A 19080-nucleotide genomic window follows, 5' to 3' on the forward strand; every position below is an offset into this window, starting at 1 on the left:
AACAATCCCGTTCTTCACAACCTTTTAAAAAAGAATTCACATTGGAATTGGACGCCGGAATGCCAAGACGAATTTAAGAAAATTAAAGACAGTCTGGTTAACAGTAACATTCTCCAACATCCTCAGATGGATAAGGAATTTTGTATTACTGCAGACGCTTCCTTTGTGGGTATCGGCGCTTGTCTTTTTCAGATTCAATTAGTAAATGGACACGAGCAAATCCAAGTGATTAGCTTTGCGATTCGAGTGTTATCAGAGTGTGAGAAGTCTTATTCGGTTACGGAGTTGGAGGCACTTGCCGTAATATGGGCTTTTAGGCGATTTAACTATTATATCTATGGAAGGAAAATTAAAGTCTATTCAGACCATCAAGCCTTATCATTCCTCCTTACATGCAAGTTGCAACACCCTCGTCTTACTCGATGGTGCTTATTCCTGCAGGAGTATGACTTTGACATTGTATATATAAAAGGTAAAGATAATGTTATAGCAGACGCACTTTCTCGCTCACCTGAGGGCTTACCAGAAACCAGCGAATTGGTGGAACAAATGTCTAATTATAAAGTTTTGTTAATGAAAGATCCAATTCACAGACAGTATTTTCTTCAGTTATGTAGGCAGATTCAGATTCTTCAAAATACAGATCCAAAATGGAAAAAGGTTATACAAATTCTTCACGAAAATCCAGCCCACAAGTTGTCCAAGTCTTATAAAGTTCATAACCAAGTGCTATTTCATAAGACGTCTGAGTCATCTGAGAGGTGGTGTGTTTGCATCCCTCGAAATTTCATTGAACATTTTCTGTGGTACACTCACATTTCATGGGGTCACTACGGACCAGAAAAATGTAAAAGGAAAATCTCGACTTACTGTTATGTTCCGAATCTACACCAGAGAATCCATAAATTATTGAGAAACTGTGTCATCTGTCAAAAGGCAAAATCCTTAAACATTTCCACTTCAATCCCACTAAATCCAATAATTGCTGAAAGGCCAAACCAGCTTCTTAGTATTGATTTGGCAGGTCCACTACCCACCGGTAGGGGAGGCGCTAAATACTTAGTAGCAATCCTGGACAATTTTTCTAAGCACATAAGACTGTACACAGTAAAATCTTCTTGTGCAAATCCAATAATTCGTCGCATTGAAAATGACTATTTCCCACGATTCGGGGTTCCAGAATCAATCTTGTCTGATAATGCTTCAAATTTCACATCACGCCCGTGGCGTGCATTTCTTGCTCGCCATGGAATCAAACAAATTTTGATATCCCTGTTTCGACCGCAATCGAATCCGACAGAAAGAATCTTCAAAGAATTTAACAGATTTATAAGGACGTACATTCCGAATAAGCAATCTAAGTGGGTAGACTTCGTAACACCTTTCGAACAGATTGTAAACCACCTTCCTCATCTGTCGACCGGATTCACGCCACATGAGTTAATGTCAAGATCAAAAGAAAGGAATGAATGGATAGACCCCCTTCCAAAGTTACAAGACAACGAATTGGACCTAGACGCAAAAATCAGGCAAGCTCTCATATCATTGACAACGTATGCTAACCTCCGAAAAAAGGCATTTGATATGAAGGTAAACAGAGTTATAGATTTCAAAGAAGGAGAAAAGGTATTAGTCAGGACTCACTTTAAACCATCCCTGTTGTTAAAGAAGAATCGTAAGTGGCAACATATTTATGAAGGTCCCTTTGTGATAATGAGGAAACCACACATTGGTAGCTATTTGTTATCTGACCCTGCCACGAATAAAATCAAAGGATTGTTCTACCATCATGATTTAAGAAAATTTTATAACGCCAGGAATTAAGTTAATTTAAGCTGTAAGAAAATTCTAAGGTATTGGAGATCAGGATTAACCAATGAGTAACAAGAACTGAACTGACTACGGACGTTAACTGGTGCTAAAAGGAAACCTTATGTACCAAAACAACGTGTCTGGAAAATAAAATACTGAATAAGTTGTAGACAAGTATTTACATGAATAATCTTTATGTAAACAGGAGGACATGTCCTAGAGGCGATTTTCAATTTTAGTTATAAGTTAGTATGTAAGAAAAATGATGTACTCGAGAGGTATTAATTAGCCCCAAGGTACCACAATGCGGAAAGAGGAAGGAGCGAATGATGCACTTCTCTCGCTAAATAGTAATTTGAGAATGAGCGGGAAGGAGCGAATAATGCACTTCTCTCACTAAATAGTAATATGAAAATGATGATTATATGTGCTTAGTATTAGTAAGTGAAATTTAATCGAGGACAAATTAATGACCTGTTTTAAAAGGAAATACTTAAACGTCCAGACAAAAGAGGACAGTTATGTGAAATGATTCGATTCCATGAGGTTATTCCCTATTTTCAAATGTGACGTAAATAAGGCACCACCTGTTAGCACAAAACAGTCGGTAGATTTAACTTGTAAGTCCCAGCACAGTGCTGTGCCAGCGATGAAATAACATCTCTTTGAAGTAAACAGATACCTAGGATTAAGCATGAACAAATTGATAACGCAGTGCAATCGTTCTAAAAAGGCCTGACGTTAACCTTAAGTAAAAGCGTGATGGAATAAAAAGGAAGTTTATTATATAACGCAAAGTAAGATGAGTCCAGACTATAAACAAGCTGAGTAAAAGAACATATGAATAGCATGGTTTATTATGCCAACTTCACGGTACTATTGAGCATTAGCGATACTGCAAATTCACAAGCTAGCAGCAAATAGAATAAGGATCTCGCCCAAGCTTCACAGGTCGCGACAGCAGCAAACAACAACACTCTAGTGAGAGGCTTATATATACAAATGATAATTAATACCCAAGTGCGTAATGCATAAACTTGACTTAGTCTAAGAAATGAGCAAAGAGTAGTAAGCAAGCTGCAGTAAGATACATATTAGATATACATGCTTGAAGTGATAGATTTTATTTTAAGTGCGCACTGCAATATTTATTGTTTTCTCTGTGATTATGTGATTATTGAATCCCTTTCCTAAGTGCAAATCCTTTAAGATCCTTGATCCTATCCACTCCTCAGGATCAACTTGTAAAGATGCACGTGTGCTTAGGAAGTGAGGCACTACATATAAAAATGAGTAGGTTCGCGACGCGCATATTGCTTTTGTAATGCGCAATGTAAATTAAATTTTCGACCAGGTTGAGCAGTAATTTAAATTCTGTCGACGATCTGTGAGTAGGCCCGCTTTGCCCACTTTTCTTTTACGACTGTTTGTATTTCTACACGAAATCCCGAGGCGGAATTGCTATTTTCAAATCTGTCCTCGAACTTTCTTTAAAGACAAGCACATACGAGAGCAACTTTGACATAAATGAAGCTTCCCTCACAAGTCACTAAATAAGACAAGCAATTTAAAAAAAAATGTATTGGGCCTACAAAATGAATAAGCAAGCGTGATAAAGATTACTATGTATGAAATTAATTTGTAAAGGAGATTGGAATGGATTTGGTCAAAGAAAAAGGACTTATAATAGCCTACCTGTGACCGTAGGCATAAATAAAAAAAAAAGACTAATTAAGAAACAATTGTTCTGATTCAACGTGGTCAATTAGATTAATTCTCGATTTAAATGAACTCTTGTAAATATTAGTATGTAAATCAACTTGTAAACACCATGTGATGTTATGAAGCGAGAATTTCATTTAATACACCGTTCACGCAGACGCTCACCACAGTGCAAGTGAAGTTTTAAAGTTCGACGATTTTCAGTGGCAGTATTCTACTGCACCATATGTGTAAAAAAAATTCATTGATGTGTGCAGTGTGTAATAATCAGTGTCATTCCACACATGCAGTTGCAGCGGTAGCTACCACTTACCTGTGAATCCGTAACTGGATAGTGAGCAGGAAGTGATATGAGGCAGTTTCGGTGGCAGAAGCTCCCTCCAGCAATCTAAAAAGCACAAAGCCACGATCCGCCGAACAAAAGCGACGCACGGCACCTCAAGCGCGAAATAAACGCTCTGCAAGGAAGCTCCGGTCACGTGCGCGCGCACAGACTGAATTTCAAGATTGCTCGCAACAGTGGAGGCGGACAGCCACCACGTGACGAAATAATGTAAACGTTCAACCGCCAACACAGTTGCTGTGCGCTACATTCTGTAGCAAAAACATTCACACCCAGTACTGAAAGCATTTTGTATGTATCATAAACCTTCTGAGAGACTCTAAGATAGAGAAGTTAGCGTAATTAGTATAATGACTGATTGTACACAGAGACAAGTCACAAAGTCACCTCTGAACACTGTTGAAATGTAAACTTTAACGAAAGGTCACGATACGAATGAAAATAAGCACACGAAAATACGTCAAAGGATCCGATCCTTCCTAAATCCCATCCCATATGTATATAAAATTAGTTTTGTAAGCTATTCTAATATAAGATATTTTATCTGTTTCATATGTGAAATAATTCGGAGAGCCACACTCGAGCCCTGAAAGTGAAAGATATGGACTTCCTTGTCGAAGCCATCACCAGTGGCCGCTCTACAATCCAAGTCTATCATAAATAGTGTATGTGCGACGAAAATAAATGTATAATTAAGTGCGACAACGGACAAGGCAGTCAATCGACAAGACGATGACAATAAAATGAATACAGTCAAAACAGAAAGTTGTGTACCAGTTGTGATAGTCAAATTACTTTTGCAACGTTGAAAAATGAAGTGTGACTCTATTTCCTTATAAAGTTTGTAAATATGTGTACTTATAGCCTTAATTTTAAGAATCATCAAGAAAGACTGAATCCGTGCAAACACTGATAGACACACAGAACAAATTCATAATGATCCATCGTCAGTAATTACAAATTGAAGCGTTAATTATTTTATTATGAAATGAATGTAAAATGAAATTTTTAATAACCTGTATGTCACACCCGAAAATTACAAATATTCCAATGGGCATGAGGATGAAAGTAATACCTTCGGTATTCCTTCCCTCCTCATGGGAGGCAGTGTAATATTAGTAATTTTCGCCTCACAAACATTAATATACGCTCAATAGTAAACGCCTGATGGCCTAAAGTTATCGAACAATTGTAAAGTAAAAGAAATGAACCATCGCATAGCAGCGACAGAATCTATTATTCTTTATTTTTGCCGTTCTTGCGCGGTGCCAGTAAATCTCTATGTACATGTATCGATTAATGGTGTAAAAAAGAATTCTGTTGTTTCAAGACAAATGAGGTTTTTGGCGCCTCACCTTTTACTGTTTGTATTCCATGAGAGGCGGACGCGGACTTGCTGCGTTCCGCAACTGTATTTTATATTCTATGTGAAAGTATTGAGTGAATATGCTAATTGTTATTTTTTTCCAATCAGAAAACATGTAGTTTCTTGTAACTGATATCGAACAGACAGCGTCAAGAGGACATTTTGACTGTTATGTATAAAGTATCTACCCACAATGGTCATCTATTGTAATTTAATATGAAAAGGTACGTAGCATTAAAAAACGTGTGTTAAAGATAAGTGTGCTTCGTAAATTAACCTTGATAATTCCATCTCCTTATTTAGTTGAATGTTAATTATTTTGTGTTACTTCATCATCAGAAATTACGATCACGCTGATGGGCCGAACGCAGCATGAGGCAGAAGGAACATTATCGTTTTCCTATTATTTCTGAACCAACTCTTTTTTTAATTGTGTAGTGTTGCATTTCTTTTAAAGTCTATAAATCTTCTGGTCCCTTGGTGTTGATCCGGGTATGACTACATCGCGACTATAAAAATGCACAGAAATGATAATGTTTCTTCCGAGCGATCTCAAATATATATATATATATCAATATGCTGCTCTTATTCAGGTATTTAATGGTCAACGTATGCTATTATAATAGAGTAATCAATCCCTGATTCTGTTGCCAAGTGGCGCATCAAAGTATTCACATTTTTCGACATTTATAAAAAAAAAAATAAATAAATAAAATATCAATTCTTTTCTTCTTTTCGTCCCCCAAGAGCAACGCTACACCAGTCCAACGTGGTTAAGAGTCACTTCTACAGGTCAAGTTGTATGAAGATTTTGGGATTTCCCTGTGGTTCCCAACCTGGAGGTAATTATCGCCTGAAGGGTAAAATGTAATTCCCGTGGGGTAGCACAAAGGTTTCCGTTGTCTTTCGGTCATGAAACTAAATTATTTTTAAAATATCGTTACCATTATCGTTATTTCGTAAGAGTGTAATACTGATTACAAAAGTTACCATTAATTACATTACTTTCAAATACTAGGATTAATGCGTGACACAACGTGGTGGAGCTTGCAGTTTGTCGTACACACAAGATGTTTCTCACATAATTCACCCACTACACATATACCCGGTAACTTGTGGTTATGACAGTAAAATTGACATGTGTATATCACATACGTTCAAATGTCTGATGAAAGTGCATTCTCCGAGTTCTAAATAGTTCCCACAATAGATTACAAATTGTTTTGTTATGTACTTTGCAATAATAAACGAACCAGTTGACAGCACAACATAACAGTAACTGCAGTGGTCAAATTTAATGTCGTCAATTGCCTAAACTTTAAAACTGAACGTTGCGATCCAGAAACACTTTATAATATCACTACATTGGTTTGTCTGTAATGCAATTTTAGTAGAAACAGTCCATGTTTCTACCGTAAGGGGACGGTATGTGCAGTCTATGGCAATCGTATCACCCTTAAACATTGCACTGCTTGTGCTGTCTATCATCAAAAGATTTGTGTTGCTTCAAAATGATTCGGACGACAATAACGTACGATCAGAGGCTCCGTATACTCCAAGGAGGTAGCGAATGAGACAGGCCGACGTCGCATTGAGTGTCGCTGTGAGTCAAAGTAATGTCTCTAAAACCTCGAACAAGTTTCTAGAGGCAGTATCAGTTGAGGATCGTCTGCGGAGGAAAAACAACAGGTGTGCAGGACCAATATCTGCATACAACAGCAAGTAGACAATGAATACAATGGGACATGTCTATGGTGGCAGCTCAAAAATCTACAGGAGTGCAGGTGTGAACGCAGATCATATGAAATTGGCTCCATGAGCAGGAATTAAGTCCCAGAAGACCTCTCAAAACTCCTGCTCTAAACTGGGTTCGGGGAGGGGCTCATGTCACATGGGCACGAAACCATTGTTTGTCAACTAGGAAGTAGTAGGACACAAGGCTCTTTTGTGATGAGACCCTACCATTCTCTACCCTGACAATACTGATAGTCGTGTGTGGAGGCAACGAGGATAGCGTTTACATCCCACCTGTATCGTAGACCGCCTCTCTTATCGAGGTAGTTCACTTATATTTTGGGGTAGAGCATACAAACAGTCAGATGGAATGGCGCCCATATTCCCCAGATCTCACTTTACTCAAAATGCATGGGCCTGCTAAAACGAGCGCTTAGGAATCGTCCTGACCCATCATAGACCACATAGAGGCCGCTGTGGAGGAATGGAGCAACATCCCACAGGCTTAAGTCGACATTTTGACCCCAAGAAAAAGTGTTTCCAGTTACAAGGAGGGCCAATTGCTTCATAAACAATGTGTTATGCAATATGACAGTGAAAAGAAACGGTAGTGTGCAGTTTGTCCTATTGTGAAGTTTTGTTCTGCTGTTTTGTTCGCCTTCATCAAATGGAAATGTGTTTATCTTCTTTAATTTCGTCTTCTTTTCATTGTATCCGACAGAACAAAACCAGTTCTGTTTCCTGTTATGTCCAGTGCTGACAATAATTCAATATGCCTCGTTTATTGTGATCACTGTATGTAATGGCTACTTCACTGAGGTAGGGCCTACAGTTTATTATTATTATTATATTTATTAGCAGTCACAGATACGAAGAATTTGCCTCCTGTGGTCTTCCAATTTCTGCCACATCAGAAGAAATTAATCCATCGTCTCCATGGATAACACCCCTCTTTCTATCACCCATACACTGGCCTCCACCCTCCACACCTTCATCCTTTCAACCCCGGACCCCAAGCTCCTCGATGCCCATACCCTCATCATGGGGATACGAAAGTATCTCCCAGGTGCTCCCATCTCGCAACTGATTCCCCAGAGGGACTCAGTCCTCATCAAGTCCCCCTCACCCTCCTTTCATACACATACGTCATGTCTGACCCCCATACACACTTCGTCTCCTCTTCCTCTCCTCGCCAGCCCCAGCCTCCCAGTCACCCCCCAACCTACACCACTTTGATCACCAAGGTCAGCCAGTGAACTCTCACCCTGACCTTGAAAGCTGCTCTCCCCACTGTATCCGCAATGCCTCTGGTCACTCTTATATCATGTGAATCTTTTCAGAGTCCGCCCCCTCCATCGACCACCTCCTCACCCAGGGTGCCCTGATTTTTCGCTACCACCACCCAGCTGAATCCTCCAAATCTCCTCCCCAATCCTACCGCTGCCAGTGCTGCCTCATGCATAATGATCACCTGACCCCAACTGTAAACCCCCCCACCTCTCTCCAATTCAAGGCCTCCTATTTTCTCGAAACCTGCCGCAACCTCGCATCCTTCCTTCCTGTAACACCTGCAATGGACCCCATCCCACCTGCTCCTACAAAAGTAAGGCGAAACCCCCTACTGCCACCCCTGAGCTTACTGTCTCCATCCCTCCCATTGACCCCCCCTGTCCACCCCAACAATTCTCTCTATCCATCCCCCACGGCTGAAGACATCATTTGTTTCTTAACCTTAGTCCTCCAAAACATTCACCCTTTCCAATGCCCCCACACCCTCCAACAGATCTCCCTCATTGCCTTCTCTGTCTTCGCCACTTACTCCCACAACCAATCCCACTTCTCCCTCACCTACCTCAACACCTTAGTTTAAGCCACTCCTCTCCTCTCCTTTCACCTCCCTCTTCTGGTCATGCTGTGGCATGAGTGTCACATCCTTTTCAAAAACATCTGCTCCTTCCACACCAACAAATACCTCCTCATGAACGGCCTCTCCCAACACCGGGTCGACACCTTCCACTTGAATGAAACCTTTTTCCATCCCCACCATACTGTCCACACCTCTTCGTACATCCTCCACTGAACCAATGCTCCTGGTCCCAGAGTGCAGGGTGGAGATGCCATCAGCCACCTTCAGCATATCACCGTCTGGCCATCACCCCTCCTCAATCACCCCACCAAACACCTTATCCTCGGTGTTTTTCCCCTCCCTCACCCTCACCTGCACCACTCATCTGCTCCACTGCTCCTATTCCCTATGACTTCATCTCCCACATTGACCACATCTTCTCCACCTACGTGATTGTCACCGACATGACCATCCATTGCTGCTCCCCTGCCACCCTTTGACAGTGGCATCAGTTCCTCCCCACAATCCAAGCTGACCTTGTTCATCTTCCCCAGCACACCTGTCCTGAAAGCAACACCACCCCCGATGTTGTCATAGCCTCTGCCAACCTCCTTGAGTGTATCGCAGTTGACATCCTCGACCACACAGGTAGCGACCACCTCTCTGTCCTTCTCACCATAATGTCTGCTCACCATCCACCCCTGGCTCCCCACCCTGCACCCCCTCCCAAGGTAGTCCATGACTACTGTCACGCCAACTGCAATGCCTACCAGAAATCCATTGCCACTCAGGTCAAAAGCCACTCTCTTACCTATCACCATCCCAAAAAGATTTAGACTCTCCATCGCCACCAGCAAATACAGCAACTTGTTCGGAACCTCATTACAGCAAAGAAACGCCAGGACTGGCGCCAGACCTATTCATGACTCAACATCGCCCTTTCTATTAAGTCCTCCAAGTACTGGTCTACCTTCCATTACCTTACTGGTTCCCATTGTGCACCCCATTACCCCTGTCTCCATAATGACTGCATCCTTCCTGGCAACATCAGTAGGGCCAACCACTTTACTTCCCACCTTTCTGAGGTGTTCTCCATCCATGATGATCCCCACTTTGATTATTCCCTTTTCCCCACCGACATGGAATGCGCCAATACCTCGGTCGCCCCACTCGCTCCCAGTCTCCAGTACTTGGGGCATTTACCCCTCTCCGACATCAGCATTCCAATCACAGCACAAGACATTAAACATATCCTCTGGTCGCAACACGACCCCTCGTCACGCCTGTCACCTACTGGCACCTCAGAAAATGCCCTCACCTCAGAAAATACTTCCTTCTTGACTGTCCTTGTCGATTTATACAATGTCGTCCTCTCCATTGGCTTCTACCTCGACCTGTGGAAGACTTCCTGCGTTCTCTTATTCGTCAAACCCAGCAAACCCCCTTCTGTTGCCTCTTACTATGATCCCATCTGCCTCACCTCCATCTTCAGTAAGGTCTACAAATCCATCATACCCATCACTACCTTAATCAACACCACTCCCTCCCCCTTACCCAGTGTGGATTCCAACCCTCCTTCTCCACCAAAGACCAACTCCTTAACCTTGTCCACCTTCTCTCCCTCCAACTTAACTCCCACTGCTCCGCCATTTTTGTTTCCCTTGACCTCCAAAATGCTTAAGACCCGATATGGCATCCCAGTCTCCTCTTTAAACTCCAAATCTATGCCCTGCTTATCAATTTTGTCTGTCTGGTCGCTTCCTTCCTCTCAGGCGAACATTCCTATGTCACCCTCTGCAGTACCAACACCCGTGTCCTTTAGCCCACCACTGACATCCTCCAAGGATCAACCCTCTCACCTCTCCTCTATTTCCTGTACACCACAAATATACTCAAGTCACCCCCACCTGTACGCCTCCTCCAATATGCTGATGACACCGCCTTCCTGGCTCTCTATCGGACCCTTCAATGCTTCCAATGCACCCTCCAAACCCACCTTGACCGGTTCACCACTTGGTACAACCAGTATTTCCCTCATAACTCCTCCGAGACCCAGGCAATCAACATAGGCCACACCACCCGCTCCTTCCGTCTCCACAATTTCTGCCTAACCATTTATGGTCATCCCATCCAGCTCACCCCCACCCTGAGATACCTTGGCCTCACCCTCGACTTTCACCTCACCTGGACCCTTCATCTCCCAACCATCCAGCAGAAAGCCCATACCTGCCTCTGCTTCCTGAAACTCCTGTCTGGCTGGACATGGGGATTGTGTCCTTCCACCATCCTCCACACCTACAAATCGCTCATCCGTCCTATCCCCTGTTATGCCAGCGTTGCCTGGGTCTCCACCCCCTTCCCCTGCTTATATAAGGCCCTCCAAATCCTAGAATGCCATGCACTCCACCTTGTGTTCCGTATCCGTCTTCTGTCCACCACACAACTCCTGTATGAACTCCTCCCCTTCCCCCATCTTCTCCTTTTCCTCCAACATATCTGCATCCTTTACAGTGTCTTCAGGCATGATCCCCCCACCCCCTGGTGTCCTCCTTCCTCTCCAACCCCCATTGCCACGCCTCTATTGCTGTATTTCCAGCACCTCCCACTCCCAGATGATGTACTTCGCCGTGACGTCTACCCTTCCTACCAACAATAGCCTGACATTGTTTCTCCCCCTCCCCAGGGCTCCCCTTTTTCCTCTCCCCTCCTTCCCCCAGAGCAGGTTTTCCTCCTCCCCCCCTGAGTCTCAGAACCCTCTCCTCAGCTGTTTCCCTCTCCTGTCCTTCCCAGCCCAGCCCCCTTCAGTGCGCCCCCCACCCAATCTCCCCCTCCCTCCACCCTCTCTAGCAACGCCCATTCCCCCATTTCTTCCCTTCTCCCTCATGTCCCTACCCCTGGCAGATCCTCTCAGTTTATTCTTCATTGTCAGTGTGCTACGTCAGTGTTGTGTTCAGTGCTGTTCCACAGTGACGTCAAGTGCTGTGATTTTAATTGTGTGCTGGACTCGTACATAGTGTTGCTGTCCGTGATTGCTCTGTGATACGCCACCCATCGCAAATTTTATGCTCTGGCCGTACTTCGCCTTGTGTTCGTTTAATCGCCACAGTGTGTGGTTTTTTATGTACACTACTTTTTTAGATTTTTCTCTTCATTTTTACAGTCGCCCCTTTTGTATGTTGTCTTCCATTATGTTCTCCCCTTTTATATATCTATATTTCGCCATGGGGAATTGAAATTCAATAAAGCAAGTTATAGTCGGCGCACGAGAGATGGGACACGCCATCTTCGAGGTAGCGATGAAGTGGGGATTTTCCCGTACGACCATTTCACAAGAATACCGTAAATATCAGGAATCTGTAAAAACATCAAATCTCCGACATCACTGCAGGCGGAAAAAGATCCTGCAAGAACGAGAGCCACGACGACTGAAGAGGATCGTTCAATGTGACTGAAGTGCAATCCTTCCGCGAATTGCTGCAGATTTCAGTGCTGGGCCATCAACAAGTATCAGCGTGCAAACCATTCAACGAAACATAATCGATATGGGCTATCGGAGCCGAAGGCCTGCTCGTCTACCTTTGATGACTACACGACACAAAGCTTTATGTCTCGCCCGAGCTTGTCAATATCTTCATTGGACTGTTGATGACTGGAAACATGTTGCCTGATCGGACGAGTCTCGTTTCAAATTGTATCGCAGATGGACGTGTATGGGGCAACCTTATAAATCCATGGACCCTGCAGGTCAATAGAGGACTGTTCAAGCTGGTGGAGAATCTGTAATGGTGTGGGGCATCTGCAGTTGAAGTGAAATGGGACCCCTGATATGCCTAGATACGACTCTGACACGTACGTAAGCACCCTGTCTGATCACATGTGCATTGTGCATTACGACGACTTGGGAAATTCTAGCAAGACAATGCGACACCCCACATGTCCAGAATTGCTATAGAGTGGCTCCAGGAACATTCTTCTGAATTTAAACACTTCCACTGGCCACCAAGCTCCCCAGACATGAACATTATTGAACGTATCTGGGATGACTTGCATTGTGCTGCTCAGAAGAGACCTCCATCCCCTCATACTCTTACGGTTTTGTGGACAGCCCTGCAGGATTCATGGTGTCAGTTCCCTCCAGCACTACTGCAGAAATTAGTCGAGTCCATGCCGTGTCGTGTTGCGGCACCTCCGCGATCTCGCGAGCGCTCTACACAATATTAGGCCGGTGTACCTGTTCCTTTGGCTCTTCAATGTAGTAATAACATGTATTTTCATATAAACATATATTAATAATAGTGTCTTTTATTTCATATAGATAACGGCGTACACTTCCTTGTGGAACTGACTGCGGGGTTTCAAGGAGTGTATAAAGTCTCTTGGAAGAGGAGTACTATAGAGGAACCATCTACTGTAACAAGTGTCTACCCTCCATGTGCTTTCTTTTCTGAGAAGGATTTGTAGATAGCAATTGCGATGTACTGAGAATTGCTTCATACATACATACTTTAAAAATGGATGGATGTATGTACGTGTGTGTGTATGTATGTTCCACATCTCCTCCTAAACCACTGGAGCGATTTCAAACAAACGTGGTACACATACCCCTTCCTGTCAGACAACAATAGCTATTAGAGTAAGAACCGCCCAGCTACCATAGTTCAGGAGTTATGACGCCATAAGCAATGAGATGCGTGAGGAAATGCCCCATCATGCATGCAGTTGTAATACATTTATTCCTCTCTACTACTAAGACATCCCTACAGCCGAGTCAACTAAGGATATCTCTTACGCCTGGCAACGTTTGAACAGCTTTCAGCTGCGAAGAGCAAACTACTATCGGTGAAAACGGTAACGTATATAGAGCTATGAAGAGTCGTTGCGAGGGAGACGTTTGCAAAATCTCGTTGTAGGCACTCATAGCTACTGCGCCCAGCGTACAGAGACTGTCTGGGAGTCTACTGCAGGAGTACACATAACGTTTCTTTTCTAATAGGAGACTGCCAAAATGAAGACCCGGACAATGGTGGATTTGTCAGCTAGTCATTCTATAAGAGAAATTTTGTTGGAAGTGAGCAGTAGCAAATGTCTCATTGACTCATTAGTTCGTATTTTAATAAAATGCTTATAAACAATAAGTCATCATCTATCTTTCGTCACTTTAAAAATGAGTGTCCAAAGAAAGTTCTTTTTCATATCAAAGTTTTTTAGGCGCTAATATTGATGGTGATGGGAGGAGGATCGTTAACTACCTAGTATCTGATTATGCTCAGGGGTAATGGTCTCATAATGGTTGGGAGCCAAAGATCTAGTCTACATCTCACGAAGAACCTATTATACCTGTTTTTCGAAACACACTTATTAAGTTTACATTAATTCAATCACATAAAAAATTTAAAAGAAAAACGCGAAAATAATGCAATACACCCATTTAATTATCAGATCGGAACTTTTGCAAGCAAACAAATTCTTGAAGGTATCAACGTTCTTTTTTTCTAATTTATTGGCTCTAGGGAAGTGTCGCTATAGCCATCTTGATTGTGAAATGTCAGTTATGACGATACGAATTTACGAACAACATAACATCCAGTTCCCGAGCGGAGAAAATCCCCGACCCGGCCGGAAATCGAACCCGGGCCCCTTCGGTTGGCATTCGTCGCGCTGACTGTGGAGCTACCGAGGCGTACAAGATAATGTTGAATAAGCATTTTTAAAAGGTTTATATTCTATGTGTAGAGTTTCAAGAATATTAATCAGTGAAATAATATGTTGATTATTTTTGTTGATGTGCAACAGCATTTTCTCAGCCACATAAATATTTACGTATAAACTTACAAGAGGTCATCAGTCCTTAAACTTACGCACTACTTAATCTAACTTACAGTAACTTACTCTAAGGACAACACACACACCCATGCACGAGGGAGGACTCGAACATCCGAAGGGGTCTTGCATTCTCACTGTAATGGATTTCACCAGAGATTCTGTTGTCTGCATTGTAATTTTGCGCCATTCCGCTATTAAGCGTTCTTTAGGTCATTTCCGTTAAACATATGAGGATTCGTCATACTCTTGTCGGGTAAATTTCATAAATTCTCTATTGGATTAATATCCGGTGATTGCGGTGATATCGAAATCCAACGGGGAGTGTCTTACAACAGCCACAACATTGCATCCAGAACGGTATGTTTTGTATCATTATCTTGTGTGAAAATATAATCCTCAGAAAGACCCACATGATTCACACTTACGGCCTGATGTGTTTTTAGAACGTTCATTTAAATCTTGTGGTACATAATCCCATCAATAAAAAATTATCACCCACACTACTTGCACTTAAGCAGGCCCTGGAAAGTACTGAACCTCCTCCATGCTTAACAGAGGCTGTTATACTTCTTTCTTCAGGTTCGCAATTTCTTTTTCTCCATACTGTTGTTTCCCATTTGACTTAAACAGCTCAAATCGTCTCTCGTCAGTAAACACAACCTTCTTCCAGAAATCAGAGCCTTCGGATTTATGTTCTCTTGCAAATGCAACACGCTTCCAGTTGTTGATTTTACTGATGTATGGTTTTCTATGGGCAGTTCAGCCTCATAAAGCACATTTATTATAGTTTGCTATAACCGCAGCTCGATCCATCACCACCGCCTACGAGCCTTTGCAGTCGAGATCTTTTGTGCTCATTTTTAAGTACCTTTTGCTAGACCGCTTGTAATGTCCGCAAGAAAATACCCTCTACCACGCACCAATTAATCATTTTCGATCAAACCATCCACATTCATTCACTTTGGAAAAGTTATCTGATCTGATTTTCTCGTAATATATGCGGCGACAGCTCGTCGACGCCAAAGTATTTTCTAGTGCGTTTATTCTTTGAAATAACAGAGATGCATATATGCATTCTCCTTGGTTGTTAGAGTGGTAACTAGGACAGCTTCTGGAGTATCTGTTGAGGGATTTACGTGTTTTTGAAAGAGACATATTCTGCTTTTCTTCTCGCTAAAGCGAGCCAATTAACATTTGTGCCGCTAGCGGTTTGTTTGAAGAGAAAGAGACTGTAAAAGGAAAATAATTAAGGCGTGGAATCACCGGAGATCTGGATATGTAATGGAGAAGGATTTAATACACAATTTCCTTCATAAATAAGGTTTGTGACTTTTTTGTTCTGGAGTGAATGAACGAATGAGTTTTTTTTTAATCATTTGATGATCAGGTTGGCCCTGTAATTAGTGGGGAAGTTTCAGCTGTGTCGAAGAGAGCCTGCAATCACTGAATCTGTGTTAAATCGTCCAAAAAGGCTTAGTACACATCTGGAATTCGCGATCTTTCGTAAAAGGAACAAATTGTCCAAACGATTGATTCTCCCGACTGAATGCAGTGTTTAACAGTAATAATAAATGTAAAGATCTCTTACAGCAAGCCAGCCGCTGATTACCAAGACGAAGGACTCCACCAAAGATTCTATTTGGCTGATTTCACGTAATGAAATATTATATTAAAAACTGTACATAGATAAAGGGGAGAAAGAGAGAGAGCGAATGAAAATAGAGATAACACTAATAATCCTCCATTAGTCTAACTTTTCGCCTGTCTTAACGGATCAGCCAAGAAATGGGAGGCCCTTACTTTACTGTATAGATTTATGTGTGAAGGTGAAGGGATCTTAAAGGCAACAGATACACGTCTATACAGACAAGACATTACACAGAGATAGCGGCTAGCTGCATTCATCATCTATTCTTAGATAAAGAGACGGCAACTTATTATCCGAACATTTTAAAATGTTAAACGCTGTTCTCCAAGAGAAATGTTCTAAAAATCTACTTCGGGATTGGTTTTCGCACTTTTCTGTTCTGATCAAACCTGTATATAATAGTCTTCACTGTAGCGGTAGGCCTTCCAATGGTTTCTTGGAAAGATTTTGCATTTCAAAACAACATGATTCCGATTTCTCTCTCTTATTTTGTAGCTTCTCAACGTTTTCGACCCATATTCCCTAAAAATCGCGCAACTGCTTTGAAAACAGAGGGGGAACTATCCACTACAGTAAATGAAACACATCTGCAAGGGAAAGAGGAGTCAGAACAGCAGTATACCTGGGATCTTGACTACTAGACGGATACTTATTCGAAATTTACTTAGGAATAATTTTAAATGTCATGGATTTGTTCATAAATGAACCCAAATAGCATTTTATTTCTAAATATAGACGTAAACTTGCGTAAGGAATTAATTATTGTTCGTTTCTTAGCTATATTTTTATGATTGTCCTTGTTGTATTCTATGTGCAGAGGTCGGAAGAAAATTTTTTGGAATATGTAGTATTGCTACCTTGTAAGTATTGAAGTGCTGTACCTGCAACAATTTATTAAGTGGATTCTATCATTTGAAATATCGTCACACTTAGTTCTTGCTGCCCGAGATATCTTCAGACTCGCCGAATCAAATATACCAAAATCGGAAATTTTAGAATCTTTCCGCCTCTTGGATAAAAGCGCACGTTACAGGTATTACGCTGCAAATAGCCATAGACTTGACAGCAACTGATAAGGCTTTCCTCCTGAAGTGACTTTATAATAGCAGGTGGCGCCTTACCTGGTGGGAATCCCGGAGGGCGCCTCAGCTGCCCCCAGAACCAGGCGGCCAGGGCGGCCGCGGCGAGCAGTAGAGGCAGCGCCAGAGGGAACATGCCTTCTCTACCCCTCGCTGCGCTGGCCCGGCAGGCACTGAATCCACAGAGTCCGGCGACAGACCGCCTATCTCCCCAGAGCCGCCGCGCAGGGGAGGGGAGCTCAGACCAGGCCAGCCCAATCCCTCTGCTGCTCTGCGCGCCGACGCTGGTGGAGTGAGCACAGACAATTCGTCCCCACTTCCTGCCCATATTTCACCAGGGACGTTCAATAAGTAATCCAACACTTATTTTCTCTGAAAACAGTGTGGTTTTATTCAGGATCCCAATACATCATATTATTCTCCATTTTTTGGCTACAAAAACATGTTTTTCAACATAATCTCCGTTCTATGCGACGGCCTTACGGCTCGTTACTGGGAGGTTCTGTACACCCACATGGTACCACTCCACTCGTCGACATCGGAGCAGACGTTTTGCTGCATCAGGAACCTCCCCATCATCGACGTGCTGCTTCTCGCGGAGTGCATCCTTCATTGGGCCAGACAGACGAATGTGGGTAGGCGCGAGATCCGAGCTGTAGGGTGGATGAGAACATTAAAGATCTGTGAGCTCATCTGGGGTGTGCAGACTTGTGTGAGGCCTTGCGTTGTCATGGTGCGAAAAGTGGCAATTGACTCTGAATAAAGAAAAGTGCGAAGTTATTCACATGATTACTAAAAGAAATAGGCTAAATTTCCATTACGCGATAAGTCACACAAATCTGAGGGCTGTAAATTCAACTAAATACTTGGGGATTACAATTACAAATAACCTAAATTTGAATGATCACATATATAATATTGTGGGTATAGCAAACCAAAGACTGCGATTCATTGGCAGAACACTAGAAGGTGCAACAGGTCTACCGAAGAGACTGCTTACACTTTGCTTGTCCACCCTATTCTGGAGTACTGCTGTGCGGTGTGAGATCCGCATCAGGTGGGACTGATGGATGACATCGAAAAACTACAGAGAAGAGTAGCTGGTTTTGTATTATCGCGAAATAGGGTGGATAGTGTCACAGACATGATACGTGAATTGGAGTGGCAATCACTAAAACAAAGGCGTTTTTCGTTGCGACGAGATCTTCTCATGAAATTTCAATCACCAGTTTTCTCCTCCGATTGCGAAAACATTCTGTTGGCACCCACCTGCATATGGAGAAATGATCATCACGATAAAATAAGAGAAATCAGGGCTCGCACGGAAAAATTGAAGTGATCGTTTTTCCCGCGTGCCGTTCGAGAGTGGAACGTAGAGAGACAGCATGAAGGTGGTTCATTGAACCCTCTGCCAGGCACTTTATTGTGAATAGCAGAGTAATCACGTAGATGTAGATGTAGAGTTCATTTCCATTTGTGTGGTGACGAACACGCTGAGGTCGTTTCTTCAGTTTTCTAATGGAAGCACAATACACTCCACAGTTTATCGTTGCCCTATGAGAGAAGACATCAATCGAAAAACCACTTCACAGTCCCAGATCGAACGTCGCCACGGCGTCACCGGCTGAGGTCACGACTTTGGACTTTTTCTTCAGTGGAGAGATAGTGTGGCGTCACTCCAGGTATTGCTATTTTGTTTCCGGTTCG

The 19080-nt window shown here is 42.6% G+C and overlaps 1 protein-coding gene across 1 annotated transcript in view; it reads right to left on the minus strand.

Moving 5' to 3' along the window:
• Window positions 1-17509, minus strand: part of LOC126188611 (methyl farnesoate epoxidase-like) — a 198557-nt gene extending 181048 nt beyond the window's left edge. The window contains exon 1 of the mRNA XM_049930213.1: window positions 17416-17509. Within this exon, the coding sequence (XP_049786170.1) occupies window positions 17416-17509 (94 nt within the window). The remainder of the gene's footprint in view (window positions 1-17415) is intronic.
• Between the last annotated feature and the right edge of the window lie 1571 nt (window positions 17510-19080).

This window comes from Schistocerca cancellata, chromosome 5 (assembly GCF_023864275.1).
Source record: "Schistocerca cancellata isolate TAMUIC-IGC-003103 chromosome 5, iqSchCanc2.1, whole genome shotgun sequence".
Classification (NCBI taxonomy): domain Eukaryota; kingdom Metazoa; phylum Arthropoda; class Insecta; order Orthoptera; family Acrididae; genus Schistocerca; species Schistocerca cancellata.